Source organism: Bombus flavifrons, chromosome 5 (assembly GCF_040668555.2).
Source record: "Bombus flavifrons isolate JBK064 chromosome 5, iyBomFlav1_principal, whole genome shotgun sequence".
NCBI classification, from domain to species: Eukaryota; Metazoa; Arthropoda; class Insecta; order Hymenoptera; family Apidae; genus Bombus; species Bombus flavifrons.
The window spans coordinates 3,400,613-3,420,578 of NC_138446.1; the positions used below are offsets into that span (position 1 = coordinate 3,400,613).

At 27.5% G+C, this 19,966-nt stretch overlaps 5 protein-coding genes across 7 annotated transcripts in view; 2 read left to right on the forward strand and 3 right to left on the reverse strand.

The window, feature by feature from the left end:
• Nucleotides 1-120: 120 nt before the first annotated feature.
• Polr3G (RNA polymerase III subunit G) lies at nucleotides 121-2,287 on the reverse strand. 2 transcript variants are annotated; one of them, XM_069112507.1, is made up of 2 exons: nucleotides 1,840-2,287; nucleotides 121-1,274 (listed from the first exon to the last, which is right to left on the reverse strand). In XM_069112507.1, the coding sequence occupies exon 2, from the start codon at nucleotides 984-986 to the stop codon at nucleotides 336-338; it is 651 nt and encodes a 216-aa protein (XP_068968608.1). In that variant the 5' UTR covers nucleotides 987-1,274; nucleotides 1,840-2,287; the 3' UTR covers nucleotides 121-335. The 2 variants fall into 2 exon arrangements, with proteins under 2 accessions (XP_068968608.1, XP_068968607.1); XM_069112506.1 differs by having other exon boundaries at nucleotides 1,638-2,287.
• A 70-nt stretch (nucleotides 2,288-2,357) lies between these two features.
• nop5 (nop5 ribonucleoprotein) lies at nucleotides 2,358-4,848 on the forward strand. Its single transcript, XM_069112486.1, has 4 exons — nucleotides 2,358-2,536; nucleotides 2,715-2,791; nucleotides 2,960-4,449; nucleotides 4,574-4,848. Exons 1-4 carry the CDS (start codon nucleotides 2,492-2,494, stop codon nucleotides 4,708-4,710), a joined length of 1,749 nt encoding a protein of 582 aa, XP_068968587.1. The 5' UTR covers nucleotides 2,358-2,491; the 3' UTR covers nucleotides 4,711-4,848.
• Nucleotides 4,849-6,299: 1,451 nt separating this feature from the next.
• Nucleotides 6,300-9,053, reverse strand: fzr (fizzy and cell division cycle 20 related). The gene has a single exon (XM_069112487.1). The coding sequence runs from the start codon at nucleotides 8,804-8,806 to the stop codon at nucleotides 7,346-7,348; it is 1,461 nt and encodes a 486-aa protein (XP_068968588.1). The 5' UTR covers nucleotides 8,807-9,053; the 3' UTR covers nucleotides 6,300-7,345.
• A 704-nt stretch (nucleotides 9,054-9,757) lies between these two features.
• Nucleotides 9,758-19,966, forward strand: part of ND-B12 (NADH dehydrogenase [ubiquinone] 1 beta subcomplex subunit 3) — an 86,163-nt gene continuing 75,954 nt past the window's right edge. Inside the window, exons 1-2 of one of the 2 annotated variants that reach the window (XM_069112514.1) lie at nucleotides 9,758-9,900; nucleotides 10,666-11,017. In XM_069112514.1, the coding sequence (XP_068968615.1) occupies nucleotides 10,685-10,996 (312 nt within the window). In that variant the 5' untranslated portion in view covers nucleotides 9,758-9,900; nucleotides 10,666-10,684 and the 3' untranslated portion in view covers nucleotides 10,997-11,017. Of the gene's footprint in view, nucleotides 9,901-9,997; nucleotides 10,099-10,665; nucleotides 11,018-19,966 lie in introns of those variants that run through there. The other variant, XM_069112515.1, reaches the window with a different exon arrangement.
• On the reverse strand, nucleotides 12,135-16,619 carry LOC138179567 (meckelin). The gene is made up of 13 exons (XM_069112469.1): nucleotides 16,386-16,619; nucleotides 16,166-16,324; nucleotides 15,705-16,006; nucleotides 15,452-15,646; nucleotides 15,109-15,360; nucleotides 14,828-14,973; nucleotides 14,529-14,694; nucleotides 14,158-14,442; nucleotides 13,617-14,081; nucleotides 13,275-13,534; nucleotides 12,710-12,890; nucleotides 12,427-12,628; nucleotides 12,135-12,358 (listed from the first exon to the last, which is right to left on the reverse strand). Exons 1-13 carry the CDS (start codon nucleotides 16,582-16,584, stop codon nucleotides 12,135-12,137), a joined length of 3,036 nt encoding a protein of 1,011 aa, XP_068968570.1. The 5' UTR covers nucleotides 16,585-16,619.

A 19,966-nucleotide genomic window follows, 5' to 3' on the forward strand; every position in this document is an offset into this window, starting at 1 on the left:
AAGCGTTCCTAATATTATTATGAAACATAAAATGTATTAATCTGTACTTTATAAAGTATAAATAATCTAATTTAATCAGGAAAAATTAGGAAAAAATTAATTTGTATCTTTTTTAAGTGATCTATTTATTTAAAAATATTTCTGTGCACTTTATATATATATATATATATATATATATGATAAAATTACATCTCACATATATATAAAATTATCAAATTTTCTAAATTAAAACAGAAAGATAAGGATCTTAGCAAGTAATTTTTAAGATAAAAAATTGTGGTATTTAAATAAAATAGTATCTGAAATGGAAATTTTTGATTCTTGTAGAAACTATCTTAATAAATCGGCCCATCATCTAAATTATCGTCTTCATCATCGTAACCTTCTCCATTATCGAAATAATTATTTACGTAATCAGTTCCCTCATCCATTTCCTCATCTAGTTCTTCTTCCTCATCTTCTGCTTGCTCATCATCCTTTCCTTCTGCTTCTTCCTCCTCCTTTTCTTCTTCCTCTGCATCACTTTGTTGCAAACTCTCTTTTTTTTCTAATTCTTGCAATTTCAGCTCTATATCAATGTTTTTACGTTTTGTCTGTGGGTTCTCACATTTTTGTCCTTTACGCTTTCGCGATTGAGGCTTTAATTCTATAGGCATTCTGCTCCAATCATATCTACTCTCATAACTACTTTTATCAGTAATCAAGTCTTGATATCGATCTGAATACCTCTCAATATCTTTTTTAATTACTAAAGGCAAAACATTGTTAGGTGATTCTCTCATATATTCTGCATATCCTTTCTTTAATTCCAACAAATAACTCATTTCTTTAGTAATATTTAAAGGCAATGGTTTATATTCTAGAAGAGGATATTTTAATGGAGGTTGTAAAACTGGTGGAGGTAATGCTTCTCCTTTAGCAAAGCCTAATTGTTCCGTACTGATTGACATGGAAGGCTTACCTCTTCCCCTGCCACGTCCCGCCATGATAGTATTATATATTTATCTTATTATTATATTCAGTAGGATAGAAAAAGGCAATGTTTATTCCAAATTTATTAGTAGTTACAAGAATATATGTGTTTAATTACTCTGTCCATTTTTCAGTTTAAATGTGAGTATGAAAAATATGAAATATCAGTACTTTAGAAAATTACCTCAGACATTTTAGACCATAAGTTATTTTTTACTTTAATAATCAGGAAATAAGAAGGATATTTGACAAAATCAAAGACTTCAGCAGCTAATTCTGTCTTACATATTTATAAATGATCTCTGCAAGAACATAAGTAATAATATACTTTAGTATATACTTCAGTAATATACTCAATCTTCAGTTTATAATATGATACATAGATATAATCTCATTAATATTTAATAGTCAGATTCTGTAAGTAAGCTTAAATAGAATGTATTAAATAAATAAAATACATATTTTTAACAACTGTAATATTTGTTTTAATGTATCAAGAAGCAATAAATTTGTTAATATTATTATAAATACATCAATGATACTTTAAATACCATCATGTTTGAATAATAATGTAACTCAATATATGTACAACATTTAGTACAACTTTTGAATTTTATTTTCGAACATGTTAAATTTATTTTCTATGAATAAAATATTTAACTTACGGCGGTTGAACATCGTTTTGAGCACACCGAATTTGTAACTTCTTTTTATATGATATGATAATTTCTTACAAAATGTAAAATTTAAGTATAATTCAAAAATACTAGTCCTAAGGCGTGGAGATCAGTATTGTAAAAATACTGTATACTTGTACGTGTATAAAATTAATAACTAGTGTATGATTCATTAGTACGCTATATTTACTTCACTCATAGTTCATATTACGATCATATAAACTAACTGCGAAAGCACGATCATATAAACATACTTTGACTCGACTTTGATACTCGATCGACATACTTGATTTCTACCGAAACCAAATGTATAGAAGGAACCGTCCGAAAATTGAGTCGTGATAAATCAACATGGAAGACAAGAAAAGGATCTCGTTTTGCACATGCGTGATATGCTATGGATGTTTCAGACAGAGACAGAGACACTATATTTATCTTTGTCTGTCTCATACAACGAGAACTTTGTTGTCTTCGATGTTGATTTTTCGCGACTCAATTTTCAGACGGTTTTCTCTAGCGAGTTTTCATTGATATCTGATGAATGATGACAAATGCATGTACGTGTGGTTTTGGAAGTTTCATGACAGCACCGTTATGCGGCTTAATAATTAAATACGATACCAAAATGGTGATACCCTCACCAACCCCACTCCATTGCAGTTGCCGGACTTGTGTATACGTGGATATGTATACTAGCGCGCAGTATATAGTGTTATACAACCGTGCTTAATAGTTATGAATGTTTTACGAAATTATAACTAGTTGGCGCCTTTCATCATAAACGTGAAAATTGTTAAAAACATTAATACGATATTTCTAACCGTGAAAATAAATTAACCAAAATGTTAGTGTTATTTGAAACCCCTGCGGGATATGCAATTTTCAAGGTAAATTATATTAAAAGCTTTAACATAATACTTAACCTAAAAAATGTTGCACGTGTTCGTGCTGCTAATAATTTTTAGGTTTATTTTAACAATTTAAGTATCTTTTTACGTTTTAAATACGGTGTAAATACCTTATTGGTTTAAATATGTACCATAAAATCATGTTTGTTTCTTACAGTTACTTGATGAAGATAAGTTAGCAGAAGTAGAAAATCTTTATCATGATTTTGAAACACCTGAAGCAGCTAGTAAGATGTAAGTTGATGTTTTTGACTTTAATTTTGCATTACAACAATTTTGATAAGTTCTGTTGTTAAAAAATGCATTAATACCTTTAATTGAAGTAATAAATTCGATAGAGCAAGATATTGCATTCATAACAATTTTAATTTTAGTTTTAATATTAAATATCTTGCATTACAGAGTGAAGTTGAAACACTTTGAAAAGTTTGCCGATACTACTGAGGCTCTTGTAGCTACAACTGCTGCAGTAGAAGGTAAACTTTGTAAATCATTAAAGAAGATACTTAAAAAACATTGTAATGAACTTCAAGAACAACTAGCTGTAGCTGACGCTAAGCTAGGTAATGCTATAAAGGATAAACTGAGTTTGTCTTGTGTCAGTAATACTGCTATACAAGAATTAATGAGATGTATAAGAAGCCAGATGGATAGTTTATTGGCTGGTTTACCTAAAAAAGAAATAACAGCAATGGCATTGGGTTTAGCACATAGCCTTTCTAGGTACAAATTGAAATTTTCACCTGATAAAATTGATACTATGATAATACAAGCTGTTTGTTTGTTAGATGATTTAGACAAAGAATTAAATAACTATGTTATGCGTTGTCGTGAATGGTATGGCTGGCACTTTCCAGAACTTGGAAAGATTATTACAGATAATATAGCATTTGTTAAAACAGTAAAAATAATTGGGACTAGAGAGAATACTATAAATTCAGATTTATCTGATATATTATCAGAAGATGTAGAGGAAAAAGTAAAAGAAGCTGCTGAGATATCTATGGGAACTGAAATCTCTGAAGATGATATTTTAAATATTCAACATTTATGCGATCAAGTTATTGAAATTTCTCAATATAGAACACAATTATATGATTATCTTAAAGCAAGAATGATGGCAATGGCACCAAATTTAACTGTTCTTGTTGGAGAGTTAGTGGGAGCTCGTTTAATCTCACATGCTGGGTCTTTAATTAATCTTGCCAAGCATCCAGCATCTACTGTGCAAATACTTGGTGCTGAAAAAGCTCTCTTTAGAGCATTAAAATCAAAAAAAGATACTCCAAAATATGGTTTAATTTATCATGCACAACTTGTTGGACAATCTTCAACAAAAAATAAAGGAAAGATGTCCAGAATGTTAGCTGCTAAAGCTTCATTAGCAACTAGAGTAGATGCATTAGGAGAAGATGGCAGCTTTGATCTTGGTGCTGAACATAAAGCTAAATTGGAAGCACGTTTGAGGATTTTAGAAGAAGGGAATTTTCGTAGAATTAGTGGCACAGGCAAAGCAAAAGCAAAATTTGAGAAATATTATACTAAAAGTGAATATATTCAGTATTCTGTTAATGAGGATGTAACTCTTCGACATGGGAAAAGAAAACATTCTGAAATTGAAGATAAAAAAACGCTGATCGAAGAAATTACAAAGCCAGTTGAAGAAATTACAGAGCTAGATGAAGAAATGCCTAAGAAAAAGAAAAAGAAGGAAGTTAGTGACAGTGTAGATGAATCAGTAACTCAGGAAGTAGCTCAGTCAGAAGATGTTCTAACAAAGAAAAAGAAGAAAAAAAGTAAAGTACAGGATATAGAAGATAATATTGAATCAAGCTTTAAATGTGAAGAAGAAGGAGAAAAAGCAGTAGAAAACATTCCTGGGATATCAGGGGGTTAGTTTTTATTTTATCTATTTTATGAATTTTAAATCTATAATATGATATGAATAAAATTACAAGTAGAAAATATAATATGTACAAATTTAATATACATATAAAATTTTTTTTTTTGTTATAGAGCAAATAAAGAAGAAAAAGAAGAAGAAAGATAAGGATCAGGAGGTTGAAGAGACTACATTCACAAAAGAAGAAACAAGTGAAAATGTTATAAGCGAAAAAAGAAAAAAAAAGAAAAAGAAATCTCAAGATGAATGAAATTTTTTCAACATATGCAATTTAAAAAAGAACTTTTTTTAAAATATAACTGTTCAATATCGATTGTGAACTTATATATAATTAAAAAATTAATTTTCTTTAAATATACATATATGAAATTATGTTTTTATAATAGAATTCAATTATATATTTTTAAATATAAACAATATAATCATACAATTTGAAGATAAGTGTATAAAAAAGATTGTGAGTCTGTGTTTTGTAAGATGTATTATATTAAAATACAAATATTTCAAGCATTGAATAAAGGATGATCAGTAAATAGTTTAGTTAATATTTAGAAATATGCTCAGTATTAGTGATTTAGTGTCTTCTTCATTTTTATATATCTTTTTTAATATGATATATCTCTTAAAACATCATTGACATTTACTCATTATTATCTATTTTTTTTAATAACATACTTCAAAGTTTAAATTTTGTAAATTCATAATTCTGCATGTATGTATTATCTGATTCCAAAATACTTCAATAGTATTAATGGATGTTTCATAAAAAATTAATTACGAATATCTCTATAAATAATTTATAAATATTTGTATAATAATTGTTGTACTGATGCATTTAAAATAAATTTAATGATAATACGGTTACATGTAATGAACCAGAAGTGGAATCTATAACAAGTGTATTTACTGTTTATATTCAATTATAAGATATCATTGAAATTTGTTTGCGTTTAATTTAGACGTTAATAAGGAGCTTTTTTTATATTTTAGAATGATTTTCTAAGTAAATTATTGAAAACAAGTAGTTTTGTACAATACCACTGAATTTGTCTCAATATTACTTATAAAACTAAATGGGAGAAACGTAACTTCCAAAAAGAGCAGGTGACCACAACTTTTTGTCAAAAAAAAGTTTCAGGCTAGTTTTACATTGCAACTTGTTATTGATTCAGGACTGATCAACATTTGTTTGGAACATTTTTTTATTAGATTACTAAAAGTTCCTAAAAAATCGTGACAGCCATAAATATACTGTATATTTATACATTTAACAACATAAGGCAATGTAGATACATATACATATGGATATTCCCATTGATCTGAATTTATGTTATAACTATGTATTTTATTTATTGAATGTTTTAAAATATTGCAGCAATTGTGTGTAATAATTACATATATCTCTTTTTCAAAAAGCTCAAACTCAACATTGTATTTTCTCCTCTAAATCAAACATCTTTTCCATATTTTGAATAATATGAGTAATATTTATGTGTATATGTATATTTACATTGAAAGTAATATACATTTATCATAATTTCATAAACTAAGCGTAATCATTCCATATATGTTAGTATTTAAATTTCTATTTCTAAATTGAGTTTGTACAAAATATAAGCTATAGCTTTTTGTATTTTCTATTTAAATATTATTATGATATTAAAATCTTATATAGTATCATATCAATATTTAAAAAAGAAAACAATAATATTTAAAATTACTGATATATGCACTTATATTAATTCATTCCAATGTATCATATCAATTATGATACAATAAGGTCATATAATTTACAAACACTTTTATAAAAAAATCACATCATAATTTAATGTCAGAATATATTTATTTCCTTTTACATATACTTTAAAGTATTTTTTAAGATTTGGGAAAATAGATTATACATACTCTTTGAGAACTATACAATATAAATTTTAAATTCTACTGCACTAGAATATTTATAGTATTTTTATTAACTGTTTTCTAATTTCTTTTAGAATATACAGGTAAGTATATATCAATATATTATTTTTATATAAATAAATGAATTTATTTTATAAATCATATTTCAATTTATTTGTACAATTTGCTGCTGCAAAATATAAATTAATATAAGTCGTTCTGGAGGAAAAATAACTGATAATTATGATACAACCTTTTTATATATATAAGTTTTTCTATATAAATTTCATATATATAATAAATTTTGATAAGGTTGTAAGAAATATTCTTTGAAAATCTGTAGATTTTATAAAAAATTAAAAATTATAAATATTTGGAATCTCCCTCTCTCTCTCTCTCACACACACACACACGGGCGCGCGCACACACAGTGTATAATATGCCCTTAAAAGAAACTGCAATATTGCAATTCAAAATTAACAACAATACTATAATATTCCATTTTCTTTGCCTTATGTTTTACAGTACTGTATATCTAAAGTAAATTGTTAAATACTTAGTCATTGAATTTTGTTAAAATGAATAAAAGATATAAATGACTAATTAATAATTATCTGTATGTAATATTGTGTAATAAGATAAAATATAAAAAATGTTAAAAAAATAGATATTGCATTCTTGAAATATAAATTTTAATGCTTTGGACATAAAAATATTTGTGTGAAAAATACATAAAAATTATATATGATCTTTGTTTTTCCTTATAAGGGCATGATTTTATGAATAACTTATTGCACATAAAAATTAATGAACAATAGGCTGTGCATATAAACTTAATCTTAATAAATTTCAAAATGTTTTTACTTATAACTAAATGTTTGTAAATTATTAGCTATATACGTTATATATCTTATAATTTTTCAGAATACTAGAATAGTGCATATATTATGTATTATACATAATATCATAATTTCTTTTATAATAATTTATCGAATACTAGTGAAGAGGTTTAATACAGACTTATTTTCTTTCTGACTACGTGCTTTACTGAACACATTCCAAAAACGTAAAGTTTCATCTCCAGCACCAGTTACGATAGCTTCACCATCTGGTGACATAGCTAAATATAAAACTCTATATGAATGTCCTGTTAATTTTGCAACTTGAGTTAGACTGGGATATTTCCACACTAGAATTTGGTTTTGAGAATAACCATGTGTACTGACTAATTCTGAACTGTGTTTGCTCCAAGCCAAATTACAAACTTGAGAACCAGTATCTACACATTGCATTGGTTGACCGGTTAGTGTATTCCAAAATCTAATGCATCTGTCTGCTGTACCACCACCAGAAGCTAAAAGACCATGATGATGTGGAGACCACGCGATAGCTTTGACAGCTGCTAGATGTTCAGTATATGTTTGTATCGGTGAAAGGGAATGTAAGTTCCATACATAAAGACGATTGTCATTTCCACCAGAGGCTAAATATTGATTATCTGGGGACCATTTGAGTCCACAGACTTCTTGTCTATGAGCTCCTAAACGTCTTTCACTCACAACACAAGGAGTTCTAACATCTCTTTGTAATATTAACCTATCTCTACTACCAGATGATAAAACTTCACCATTCCAAGCTAGAGCTCCAACTCTTGCACTATGTCCTTGTAACTTGCTTACTTGTTTACTCACAGCTACATCCCATACTTGGATATAGCCCAAATGTGTACCAACTGCTACTAGGTTTCCTCTTTCATTCCAAGCAACTGATGTTACACTATTACCATCACTGGATAAATCACATAGTCTAGTCACCTGGCTGGTACATGCAGACCACAAATAGACACAGCTACCTAGACCAACACTGAGAACATTTTGAGAAGACCAATCAACAAGATTTAAATAAAAGTCATCTTGCAGTTCAGGGGCATCTAGTACTTTGAAAGGTATTCTGGAAATCTTCCTTGTTGCTTTTCTTGGGGATCTTAAAAGTTTTTGACTTTTGGCACTCAATGGTGACAAAGAATAAGGTGAACTTTGATCCAATAGTGTGTGGTCTTTTGTAGGTGTAATGTATTTAAAAAGATTTCTGGTAACCACTGGTGATAATACTCTTCGTTCTTCACATTGTCCTTTTACATCTTCTATGTTTGCTCCAAGCAGTTCATTTTTTAAGAGACAAGAATAGGCAATACCATCGCGGTTACTTTCTCCATTCTCGCGAGTCTTCTTTGTGACTATACCATTTCGATTGTTCTCTGATATCATTGAAAATGTTGTTTGGTAATTATTGCCCGACCGTGTTGGTATAAATCGATCGAAACTATTATTCATCATTTTAGTAGGCGAAAAATATACTGAAGGATGAAGTCCAGGACTTGCTAGACTATCTATATGGCTCTCGCTGCTTGACTTTAACAGCCGTTTTTCGTATTCGTGGTGAAACATTTTTTTAATGCTACTCCTTCACATTCACTCACATAATTATTCACCATACACGATTGTTCTCCTTTAGATTACGTAAATTGCACGTCCATTGTCATTTTTCATACAAAACACGGTACTGATGAAATTGAGCAAACTGTCCCGTAGAATCTCTATTCAACGTCAACTTGGAAAATTTTTGATACGGAAATAAGGAGGTTGAACGTGATTCTCCAATCAAAAAGCTTAATTCAAAGCGCTATATTTAAAAACAGATAGGCAAATGACTGTGTAAAAAGCTGTACTTGAATGAGCATCCACCTAGCGACGTACTAACGAAATTATAGTGAAATGTTGTTGTATAACGTACTTTTTAAAAAATATAAATGAAGAATTTAGATATGTCATTTATTATCAATAATATTATGTATTATCATTATTAAGTTGAAGCCAAATTTTATATATCATAATATATTCAATGATAGGACCAATCGTATACCATATCTACTTTTGCGCTATAATAATGTAAATTAATGACATTAAGTAACGTTTTAGAAATTATTGTTTTAGTTATTTGCCTTACTAAATTATAATTAGAGGAAATTAAAAGTGCAATTATTTTGTATGTGATTTACGTAAAATGTAATATTTTCTGTTTAGTTTTTGTTTTTGTACTGCACATATTTATGTATTATATATTTATTTTTGTACGTATATACTTCGTATATATATTGATAGTTAAATAACTCAAAATTCATAATTCAATGGATATCCATGAATAGTAAACGTTCGCTAACAAATGTTAACGTTATAATTCAATATATAATTAAAAAAATTGTATGTTTATTTAAGATAAATGTTTAGTTTATTTAGAAATATGTATTTGTGAAATTACTAATAAATATTATATTCTGTGAATAATTTCATAATTTTTATTAAGATTTAAATGTGTTTAATCGTAAGAATAATTTAAAATATGCATTATTTAGCGGTCAAAATTTTATTTATTCACATCCAAGATACAAGATTGCGCATGCGGCATACGTCAAAATTGACGTGTGTATATGTATGTATATTACTATAGTGTATAATCGAACAATCTTCAGATATTTTTAAAGGTATGTATACATCTTTCTGTATGTATAAATGTTTCGTTTTTGTAAAACTGTAAATACCATTTTTATCTTTATTTAAGAAATCAAACTAACATTGTAGAATGACGGTAATAAGGATTTTGCTTTTAAAGTACATGTAATATACCGACCTTAATACTCAATTTGTGGCTTACATAAGCTGTACAACTTCTTTTGTATAAAGTATTAGTAATTAGTATAAAAATATCAAGTGTTTGTATTTTAAGCATAATGCGAATCGTGCTTGAAACTGTACACATACAATAAGTTGTTTTGTGATGTAAAGGTTAAATATTTTATTCAATAACTACAATTTTGTATTACATTAGATAATTTTTTCTAATTTCTTGTTTTATTCTGACCATCAATTTTGTGTAATAAACAGATTAAATTTTCAGGAAAATTACGAGTAATGTATTAAATTAATACATTTTCATATTAATAATAAATTCACTTATATTTTGTTATTGTATTTCAATATATGAGGTCTTTAAATTCATCTTATTACATGTGTGTTCTATATAAAATTTTGTATTTCTATACAAAAGCATGCTATGTATTGTATATATATTTACTTAACCTTACAATAATTTTAATGCCTGACTTAACAAAGTTATGTATTCCCATCTGTTTTAATTACCTAAAAATAGCATTTATAAATTAGATTTGTTTACCCTATATTTTAGGTATTTTTTGTAACATATGATTATTGTTCAAATATTCGATTATAAATTAATAATTTAATTTCAGATATAACTTTTTTGAAAAAATGGGAGGTCATGGTCATGGGTATAAAATACCAAGTCCTGATATATACAAAGTAGAAGATGTGCCACAGCTTAAAATGGTCCAAGAGGAACTAGCTAAACTTGGGTTGAAGGACCCTTGGTTAAGAAATGAAGTTTGGCGTTATACAGGACTACCTGGTAAATCACATTTCTTACGAGTGTTTAAGGGAGTTACCAGGGGTATGCTAACTGGATTTGCAGCATTTTTAGTAACAATAGGCATAGAACAATATTTTGGAATTACTTATGGCAAACATCATAATAAACATCATAATAATGATGATCATCATTAATATTATATAAGGACATATTTGGTACACACAGGAAATATTAAACAGTTTAAATTACTGTTATATGTATTATAGCTTTAGAAATAAATTATAATGTGAGATTTAAATGATGAGAGTAATGAATTCTTCCACTCAATTCCAATAAACATGCAGTTCTTGGTTCATATATAACATAAGGAATATATTCTTATTTAATACATTGTTGACCAGCTATTTCATGTAAAGATTAACGCGTATAACGTTGCAACGCGTTTGTGCATAAAAATACGAGTTTATTTGTGAGCAGTCAACCGTATGTTAATATGAACTTTACAACTTATACATGTATGAAAGTATCTTTATTTATTTATTGCATTATACAAGAACTGTTACATATCAGTCAGGCAAAATTTATCCAAATGAATAACAAACAAAGATAAATATAGTAATCGTTATTTGTGAATGAAGAATAATTTTATTTATTCGCAAAATTTGTCTTCGTTTGTAATTAATACAGTTCGTAATTAATTTTTTGTCAAACAATACATAGCGAGATTATACACACTATGATTATATTTGCGTCATTCGTGAATAAATATACAAGTAATAAAAGGAAAATAGTAACTCCTAATTACGAATTTAACGAATAATTAAATATTTGTGAATAAAAGTTTCGAATAATTTATTTATTATGTGGATAAAAAAAATTAAATAATGCCGAACTCTGCTGTAAATTTTTCAGCGTGTTGCATTATACAAACCCATATTGTAAGGATTCAAAAGATATATGTCATAGCTTTCACGGATGATTTTACATCTTCGGATCGGTGGATATTTGTTAAAAAATGGTATATACCGCAAAACTTGATTTTGAACTGTTGAAACGTTGCGATCTATGGTTCCTTTAACAAGTTTTGTCCTTGTGATGAGTAGAATGAAATTTGGCCTTGAAATTCAAGGTCAATGTATATTTTGCAGTATGCACTTTTTTTTAAACAGATTTCCATTAAACCTATGGTTTAAATGGAAGGTGTGAAATCATCTGGTAAACCTATGACATACATTTTTTAAATAGCCTATACAAATTAATAGTAAGTATTATATGTTAATATAAACGTATCAAATACAAAATATGTCATAATATTTGAATAATACAAATCATTTACATAAAAAACAATTTATCTAATAATGTATGATTATTTAAATTTTTTTTGCCATTTTCTTTTACTATCACAACTAACAGCATTGACACTAATACTGTAATTATAATAGCTAATGTACAATCGTTACATAACACAATAATGAAAGTAAATACTGAAATTTCAAATGTTGCAAATAACCACTCATTTCCATATAATAATACTTGACTGAAAGGATAATTATTATCTGCAAAAATTATATATATGAGATCATTAAAGCTACTTTTTTTCCTTTTCTATTAAAAGAAACATTACCAATATAGAAAATTGATTTCTCTTCATTGTGGGGAAATACTATATTAAATAACTTCTCAAAAAAATGTTGTTCTTTAATGGCATAGTCTTCATTTGTTATGCAGTGATCTAGATATTTACATAGATATTCTTTCACTTTTAATTGATTATTGAAAATATATTCCCAATTTGAATAATAAGTCCTTATAAAATTACTTGGTTCCTAAAAAGAAGTAAAAATTATATATAATTAATTCGCAAAATAAATTTTAAGAAATGTTAGCTAAAGTTGTGTTATACATACGATATTCATCAGCTCTAGACTTTTGTTAAAAGTAATTCTGAAAGTTTTTGTTAAGTACAATATAAATGTTTGTTGAGTTGTTCCTGGTACAAGACCTCTATGTGCACATAAATTATTTTTTTCCATTTGTAAATCATTAATTAAAGTACGTAAGTCTGTGTCTGCAAATCCATGCACTGATCTGTTGTGAAATGATGAAAATATTTAATTATAAGCATTTTACTTCTATACAGGGTGGTTGGTAACTGGTGGTACAAGTCGAAAGGGGGTGATTCTACGCGAAAAAAGAAGTCGAAAATATAGAATAAAAATTTTCTTTTTTTAATTTTTTTTTAATTTTTTCATCGAGACAACGATTTACAGTGAGATCCGTTATAACGAGACGTGATAAAGTGCACGCGTACCGAGCGAAAATTCAAAGTCGATTTTCTCGAAAACAAAGCCTCAAACGAAAAATTTTTATTCTATATTTTCGACTTCTTTTTTCGCGTCGAATCACCCCCTTTCCGCTTGTACCACCAGCTACAAGCCACCCTGTATATTTATATTTATTAATGCATATTACCTTCCATGAATATAAAAACCATAATAATTAAATGGTAGAATAAATACACTGATGTTTGCAATTGAACATACATTTATAAATTCTTGCATTTTGTTTGCAATACATTGTTCATAGAGTACAATGAACACTAACCACTGGATGGAATAAGTTAATATATATATTAAGACACATATTGTAAAATATAAAATAAAATTACAATCTTCAGAAAATGTTGGGATTATTTCTGGTATCCCGAGAATCCACGGATACAGTCGTATGACCTATTCGAAATATAAAATTTAATCTTAATCATTTAATTTCTCTCTACTTACTCTTGCATAAAAAATACATAAAGTAATTTACCTGAAAAATACATAAAACCACAAGCAATTGTATCTTTATGTTTATCTTTCTTTCAGTTTGAAGATTTAACCACTGACTTGCAATAAAGTATGTCCTCCATATACTAATAGATGAATTACTAAAATTGCTACTTTTATTTATCATCTGATCAAAACTTTTTGATATCGAGTTTGTAATTGAAATATTAGTTTTGTGCTTGTTAAATGGAAAAGATTTGTTACAATTTTTTAAATTATTATGCTTATTTAACTTATATAAGATTTTCTTGCGTTTAGCTGTTATTGTTTCTGATGACATTTGCAAATGTTTTAATTTATTCCTTGAGAGTTTATCATTATGGAATTCATTTATAGGCACATATGGAAGATCATTACATTGATTGTATATCGTTTTTGGTTGTTCCCAATCAATAAAGAATATATCAGTATTCCAATATTGACAAATAAATCCAAATATTTCTATAAGCTAAATTAGAAATTAATAAATTTGAAATACTTAAAGTAATTAATTGCATATTTATATTTTACGTTTAAATACTTACTTTAGAAAAAAATGCTACTGTACTAAATGTTTTTATCATCTTTTCATTGATATCTTCAGAGAAGAGGATATACGGTATTGTTTTTCCTTTATAAAACATAAATAGATATAGGCATAAAATAACCAAACACAAAATAATTATGCTTCCTATAGCAGACATAGTGTAAATAAAAAACCAAATAAGTACAAATACATTAATAGAAGAAGTGTGATGTTGTTTACTGTATTTCCATGTTTTTATCCCAGATAAAATGAAACTTAATCCTGACAAAATCCCAATAATTATCTAGGAACGAATATACATATAACAATAATAATATTATAAATATATCTTATTGTTATTTTCTTCTTATTACTGTTTTGTATATTTACCATGAAGTGTGAATCAATATTCTCATCTTTTAGAGTAAATCTTATTTTATAATCTAATGTAACTTCTATAATTTTATCAATCTGTTCATATGTTAATTCAGCATATTCAATAATTAATAAAGGAGGAAATATTTTATTGTTATCCTTTGTACTTTGAATATTAATTCTGTAAAAAGTATTACAATATATAAATTTGTTATTTTAGTAGTCATGTGTTAAATTTAATATATAATTTGTTTGATAAAATCAAATTTTGTTTGATAAAGTCAAATTATAAAGAGCAGGGGTAAAGGACTCACATTACGTTCAAAGATTTCATATAACGTAATACAGATAGTTCATCACCATTGTTACTTGTGAGATTATATAATGTTTTAAAACCACTAATATTATCAACAAAGAAAAATTTTCGAACTAACTGCCAATCTGATAATTTATTATGATTCTGTAAAATTGTAAGGATTATATATATTCTAAAACACTTTCATAAAATAATGCACAAAGCACCATTTACAATCTAATATAGTAATCAAGTATTTATATCTAAATTTATTGACTACTTCATAATTGATTTTCTTACCTGATTAATGTTTTTAACAAATACAGGTAATGCATACATTAAAATTTTGTTATCTCTTATAAATGTTAAGTATGGAGATAGAAACTCTATCTCTGTGTGCAGTAAATTTTTAATTGCAAATTTACATTTTTTTTCAAAATTAATACCAAATTTAACATGCTCTAACAAATTGCATGGAATATTAGGTGTACCAATTGATTTGAAATTGCCATGTAAAGAGAATGTTATAACTGTAAAATTTAATATATTATCCTAAAAAGATATGGTTTATATTATCAAATATTATACATTTAAGTAATAGATTGTTACAAATATTACAAATACATATATATGTGTTACATACCTTGTTTCCTTTCATCAAGCTATAATTTTGCGTAATTTGTTTGCTATTTAATACAGTTGTAGCTTCATCTTTATTATAAAATAACCATATAGGTGATTTTTGTTTTTGCATAAAGAACTTGCATGCAATATCATTAGCATAAAGACTTAAAACACATATGTTTGATAAATATTCACATGCTAATTTATCTCTTTTCTAAAAATATGTGTGTACTATTATTTTCTTATTTTTATATTCTTATTTGTTCCCTTACCTTACAAAAATATATAGCAGTCTGAAGTTCATTTCTAAAATAATTATTTGTGTTTTGACTGTTAAACTTCACTTGAAATGCAGGTTTTAGATTCTCTTTATCAACAGAAGTACTTTTATGTAAACAATAATTCTGTACCTGTGTATAATGGTACTTTGTTAAATACATATCAGTTTGATAATAATCATATTCAAAATTTTTGCAGGGCAAGCATTTAGATATATCCAAAAATGGATAAGTATTATTGATACATGGAACACAATGTATAGTATCCAATAACGTTCCATCTAAGTGTCTATCTACTGTAAAATGATTAAAATATAACTAACAATAATATAAATAATTAAAGAATCTGCAATTTAATCAATAGATAATATGTTACAAATATGTAATTTAAAGTAGTTTGGTTTAAATGTTAATACATAAATACTTTTGCCTATTGCAAATGCTTTAATTATTACCTTGTATTTCATTAGGGGCACATCTACACGTCGTGTTACATGATACGCAGTCGTTCCCATCCGAAGTTACTGTAGCATTAATGCCACAAAATACGCATACGGGATAACCATCCTTGAAACCAATTTTTTTACTAAATTTGTTACATATACATCGTAATCCTATAAAGGGAATAATTTAAGTATTTAAATAAAATGTTGAAAAATTTAATTTCAAACTCACGGTCGACAGATGGTTTTAAATTTTTATTGGCATCACATGGCATGCAGGTAAGTGATATGGTATCAAAATATTCGTTATTTTTACATTTCGATGGTTGAGAATATTCAAATAATTCTTTACTCACAGCAACAATTTGGGTAAAATTTATCGAATAGATTAAGAAATAGAAAAAGATATCTTTTCTTGTAAAACGACACATTTTGTATACATCTGATATCTATATACGTATGTATATACTTATTTACTTTGTGTACGACTTTCGTTTCTATAGCAACCGGTCATGAAAGTTTGTAATATCTTACCTATATATGTAGATAATCTTTTACGTATTTTATTTCTTAAGAAAGTACAACAAAGAATCTAATACAAAGTTTCAAATACGATAGTAAATGTTGAAGTACACATATACACACACGTATACAATGTATATGAGAAATTTCAAATCAATTGGTACACCTAATATTCCATGCAATTTGTTAGAGCATGTTAAATTTGGTATTAATTTTGAAAAAAAATGTAAATTTGCAATTAAAAATTTACTGCACACAGAGATAGAGTTTCTATCTCCATATACACATATACAAATGTATATGAACATATATATATCTTAGTTTTCGAGTTATGAATGATTAATGAAAATATTCGAAGTGCCTGGTACCTCAATATATCCGCTGATTGTGAGCGCTAATTCAAGCTGTGTCTGTATGCCATGCTGAATTGCCGTCTTGATACAGAGCTTTTGTATCTGTTTCAGAAGGCAATGTTTAACACATAGCACCATCCGAGCTTCCTACTTCAACAAAGTAGAAATTGAATCAACAAATTGAAATTGTATAGATGAAAGGCTGATGAACCTGTCTTCAGAAGTACTATCAGATGATTCATAGAGAAATATATAGTTCTGCTTAAAAAGCGAACTTCTTCATATCTCGGAAAATAATAATATAAGAAAAATTCGTTAGGAAATAAAAGGCTGTCCAGTGTTCAGAGTTACCGCGGATATATTAATATGACTAATTAATATTATAATGACGGACAAATTTTCTATTGATTGTTAATATTTGACAATAACCAAAAATTTAGCGATGTTATTTATTGTAAGGGAAACATATAAAATGCATATGAAATAACTTTCCATGATAGCATGTTGCCGATTTTACAATGTATAGCTAATCGGGAGCGGTATTCAAATATCAATGATGATTATATTCGTTAATTTGCAAAAAATCGAAATTTTAGTTTATCTGTATTCATACCTATATTTATTTTACGATATGTCTACGAAATATGTACGAAATGCGAATAAACCAGTCGAATTAGACTTTGAATCGGAAAAAATTGTAAAAGTAATTTTTTTACACAAAATGGTTCGGAAGATCATTTGAAATGAAATGTATGTGTTGAAAATTTATGAAAAGTTGAGCGTCGTTGTTAAAAAAGCATATAGGTACGAAAAACAGGTTTTTCGCGTATAAAACGATAAATAGTGATTTTACAGAAAAAAATTTAGGTTGAGAAATGCAGGCATAATGTAGGAAAGGTCGGCAAAATGAGACCTATAAAATCAAAATCGATCGATACGTTGACTTGCAACAAAATAAAAACTGTCAAAATAGACCTCATTTTCACTCGTTTGTTATTCATAGAAATTTGAACGCACGACTTTAAAATTTTAATAAAACATGATCTTGGTAATGATAAAAAAGTGTGCCAAATTTCAGCTTGAAATTTTTGTTAGATTTTGTACAAAATTGTTCGCTTCATCCCAAAAGGGTCTCCGTAGAAGTTAAGTTTCCATAGCTTTGATAAGTTGCACAGGAAGCTGTGAGCATGCTTTCTATTCTTTAAGAGTTGCACTATCGTATACATTTTGAAATGAAGTGATATTTCTAAATTAAACCATCTAAAAATGGTTCTGGAAAATAAATATGTTTCTTTCCTCTAAAAGAATGAAACAATTCTTTTAATTTTTGTCATAGCGAATTGGCAATAACATCAATTAAAAACTATTATTATTACACGAATTTACAGAAAAGTTTTCTTTCATGAGATAATTTTTTTCTTTCAACAAAGTAATTCTTAACAATAAGAGCTAAAAATTTCACAAAGTGTAAAACAGTGGAATTAATTGCCCTTCAATTTTCGAATGAATTATTTCAGAAAACGTGCTTTGACTTTAATAAGTCATGAAGTTCCAGTATACGGACGAGATAGCGTGCAGTTGCGCAGTGGGAACAGTAGCGACATGCGTCGGTCTATCCGCGAACACGCCTAAAATTGAATTTGCGCTTTCAAACTGCTGGTACCTACATTATCTCAGCAACAAATTGACGTAAAACGATGATTTTTAAAAATCCGGGGCAGCTCAATGAGATATTGACAGATAATACAATCAATTCTTTCAAAAATTATATTCAAGCTCAAAATTTTTAGTTTTTTGGTTTCTTATTTTTTATATTTCTTGTTCGCTATTTATAAATGACATAAATGACATTTTACGTGACAATAACAAATGTCATATAATTAAAATTTTTTAAATATATAATTTTCGTTATAATGCTATAATTAGAGAATCTTTAAGAAAATGTTGACGGTTTTTTGTTTTGTTGCAAGTCAACATATCGATCGATTTTAATTGTATGGATATTATTTTGCAGATCTTTCCAATGGCTATATTCCGCAATAGAATCCTTTTTCTGAAAAATTATTACATTTCTTTCCATATGTGAAAAGCTCGTTTATATCTTTTTAAACAATGACGCTCAACTTTTTATGAGTTTCAAACTCATATGTTTCATTTCCAATGACCTACCGAACCATTTTGTGCAATAAAATTGTTGTTTACAATTTTTCTCGATTTTGGGTATTTTGGAGGCTAACTAGACTGGTTTAGAACTGGTTACCCGAATATGCATTCAGTATGCGGTTTATACGTGTCAGTGCTCTTTCACTATTTATCCAAAATAGAGCTTGGCTCTACTCTATTCACTATTCACTCTGGAAAAGCACTGCAGATGAAACAAGGATGAGAACGGTGCATTTCAATGAATCATCCGTGGTGTTGTTTCAAAATGAAATTGTGTAAATTCGGCTTTAATCTTCGACAAAATGGTTTTCGAGCGAGTACAGAACTCAATGTTAAGCAGCGTGTATTGAGGCACAAGGCGGACACATTGAATATTTTCATTAAATGTCTGTAACTTGAAAACTAAGCTATGTAGGACATACATATGTTCATAAGATGTCTTTTACTTATTTTCGTGATATTCTGATAGATATTCTGTCCCCATCTCTGAAATATTGACATGTATTTATGAATCACCCTGTATATAGAATATACACATATATGTATATATAATATATTAACCATGTACGTTAAAATGTTTTGTTAAGTACTAAAGATATCAAAAGAATGTTCTTACAAAGCTTGTTTGATGTGACGGGGGATATAACGCGGTACAAATAGCTTTTTTCGCAATAGAATAGTAGGAAGATATTGAGGTCAAGTTTTTTTTTTTAAACAGGATCTTATATATTTTTCTTATCGATAATATGGTACCGTTTTTTTGTAACGAATTGAT

Bases quoted from the DNA above. Each gene is read 5' to 3' on its own strand.
- Polr3G (XM_069112507.1), bottom strand. From the start codon at position 986: ATGGCGGGACGTGGCAGGGGAAGAGGTAAGCCTTCCATGTCAATCAGT.
- LOC138179567 (XM_069112469.1), bottom strand. From the start codon at position 16,584: ATGTGTCGTTTTACAAGAAAAGATATCTTTTTCTATTTCTTAATCTAT. The intron at 13,535-13,616 runs GTAAATTACTTT...TATTTCGAATAG, and splicing joins TGGTTTTATGTATTTTTCAG to GTCATACGACTGTATCCGTG. The intron at 12,891-13,274 runs GTAATATGCATT...ATTTCACAACAG, and splicing joins GGTTTTTATATTCATGGAAG to ATCAGTGCATGGATTTGCAG.
- fzr (XM_069112487.1), bottom strand. From the start codon at position 8,806: ATGTTTCACCACGAATACGAAAAACGGCTGTTAAAGTCAAGCAGCGAG.
- nop5 (XM_069112486.1), top strand. From the start codon at position 2,492: ATGTTAGTGTTATTTGAAACCCCTGCGGGATATGCAATTTTCAAG. The intron at 2,537-2,714 runs GTAAATTATATT...TGTTTCTTACAG, and splicing joins CGGGATATGCAATTTTCAAG to TTACTTGATGAAGATAAGTT. The intron at 4,450-4,573 runs GTTAGTTTTTAT...TTTTTGTTATAG, and splicing joins CATTCCTGGGATATCAGGGG to AGCAAATAAAGAAGAAAAAG.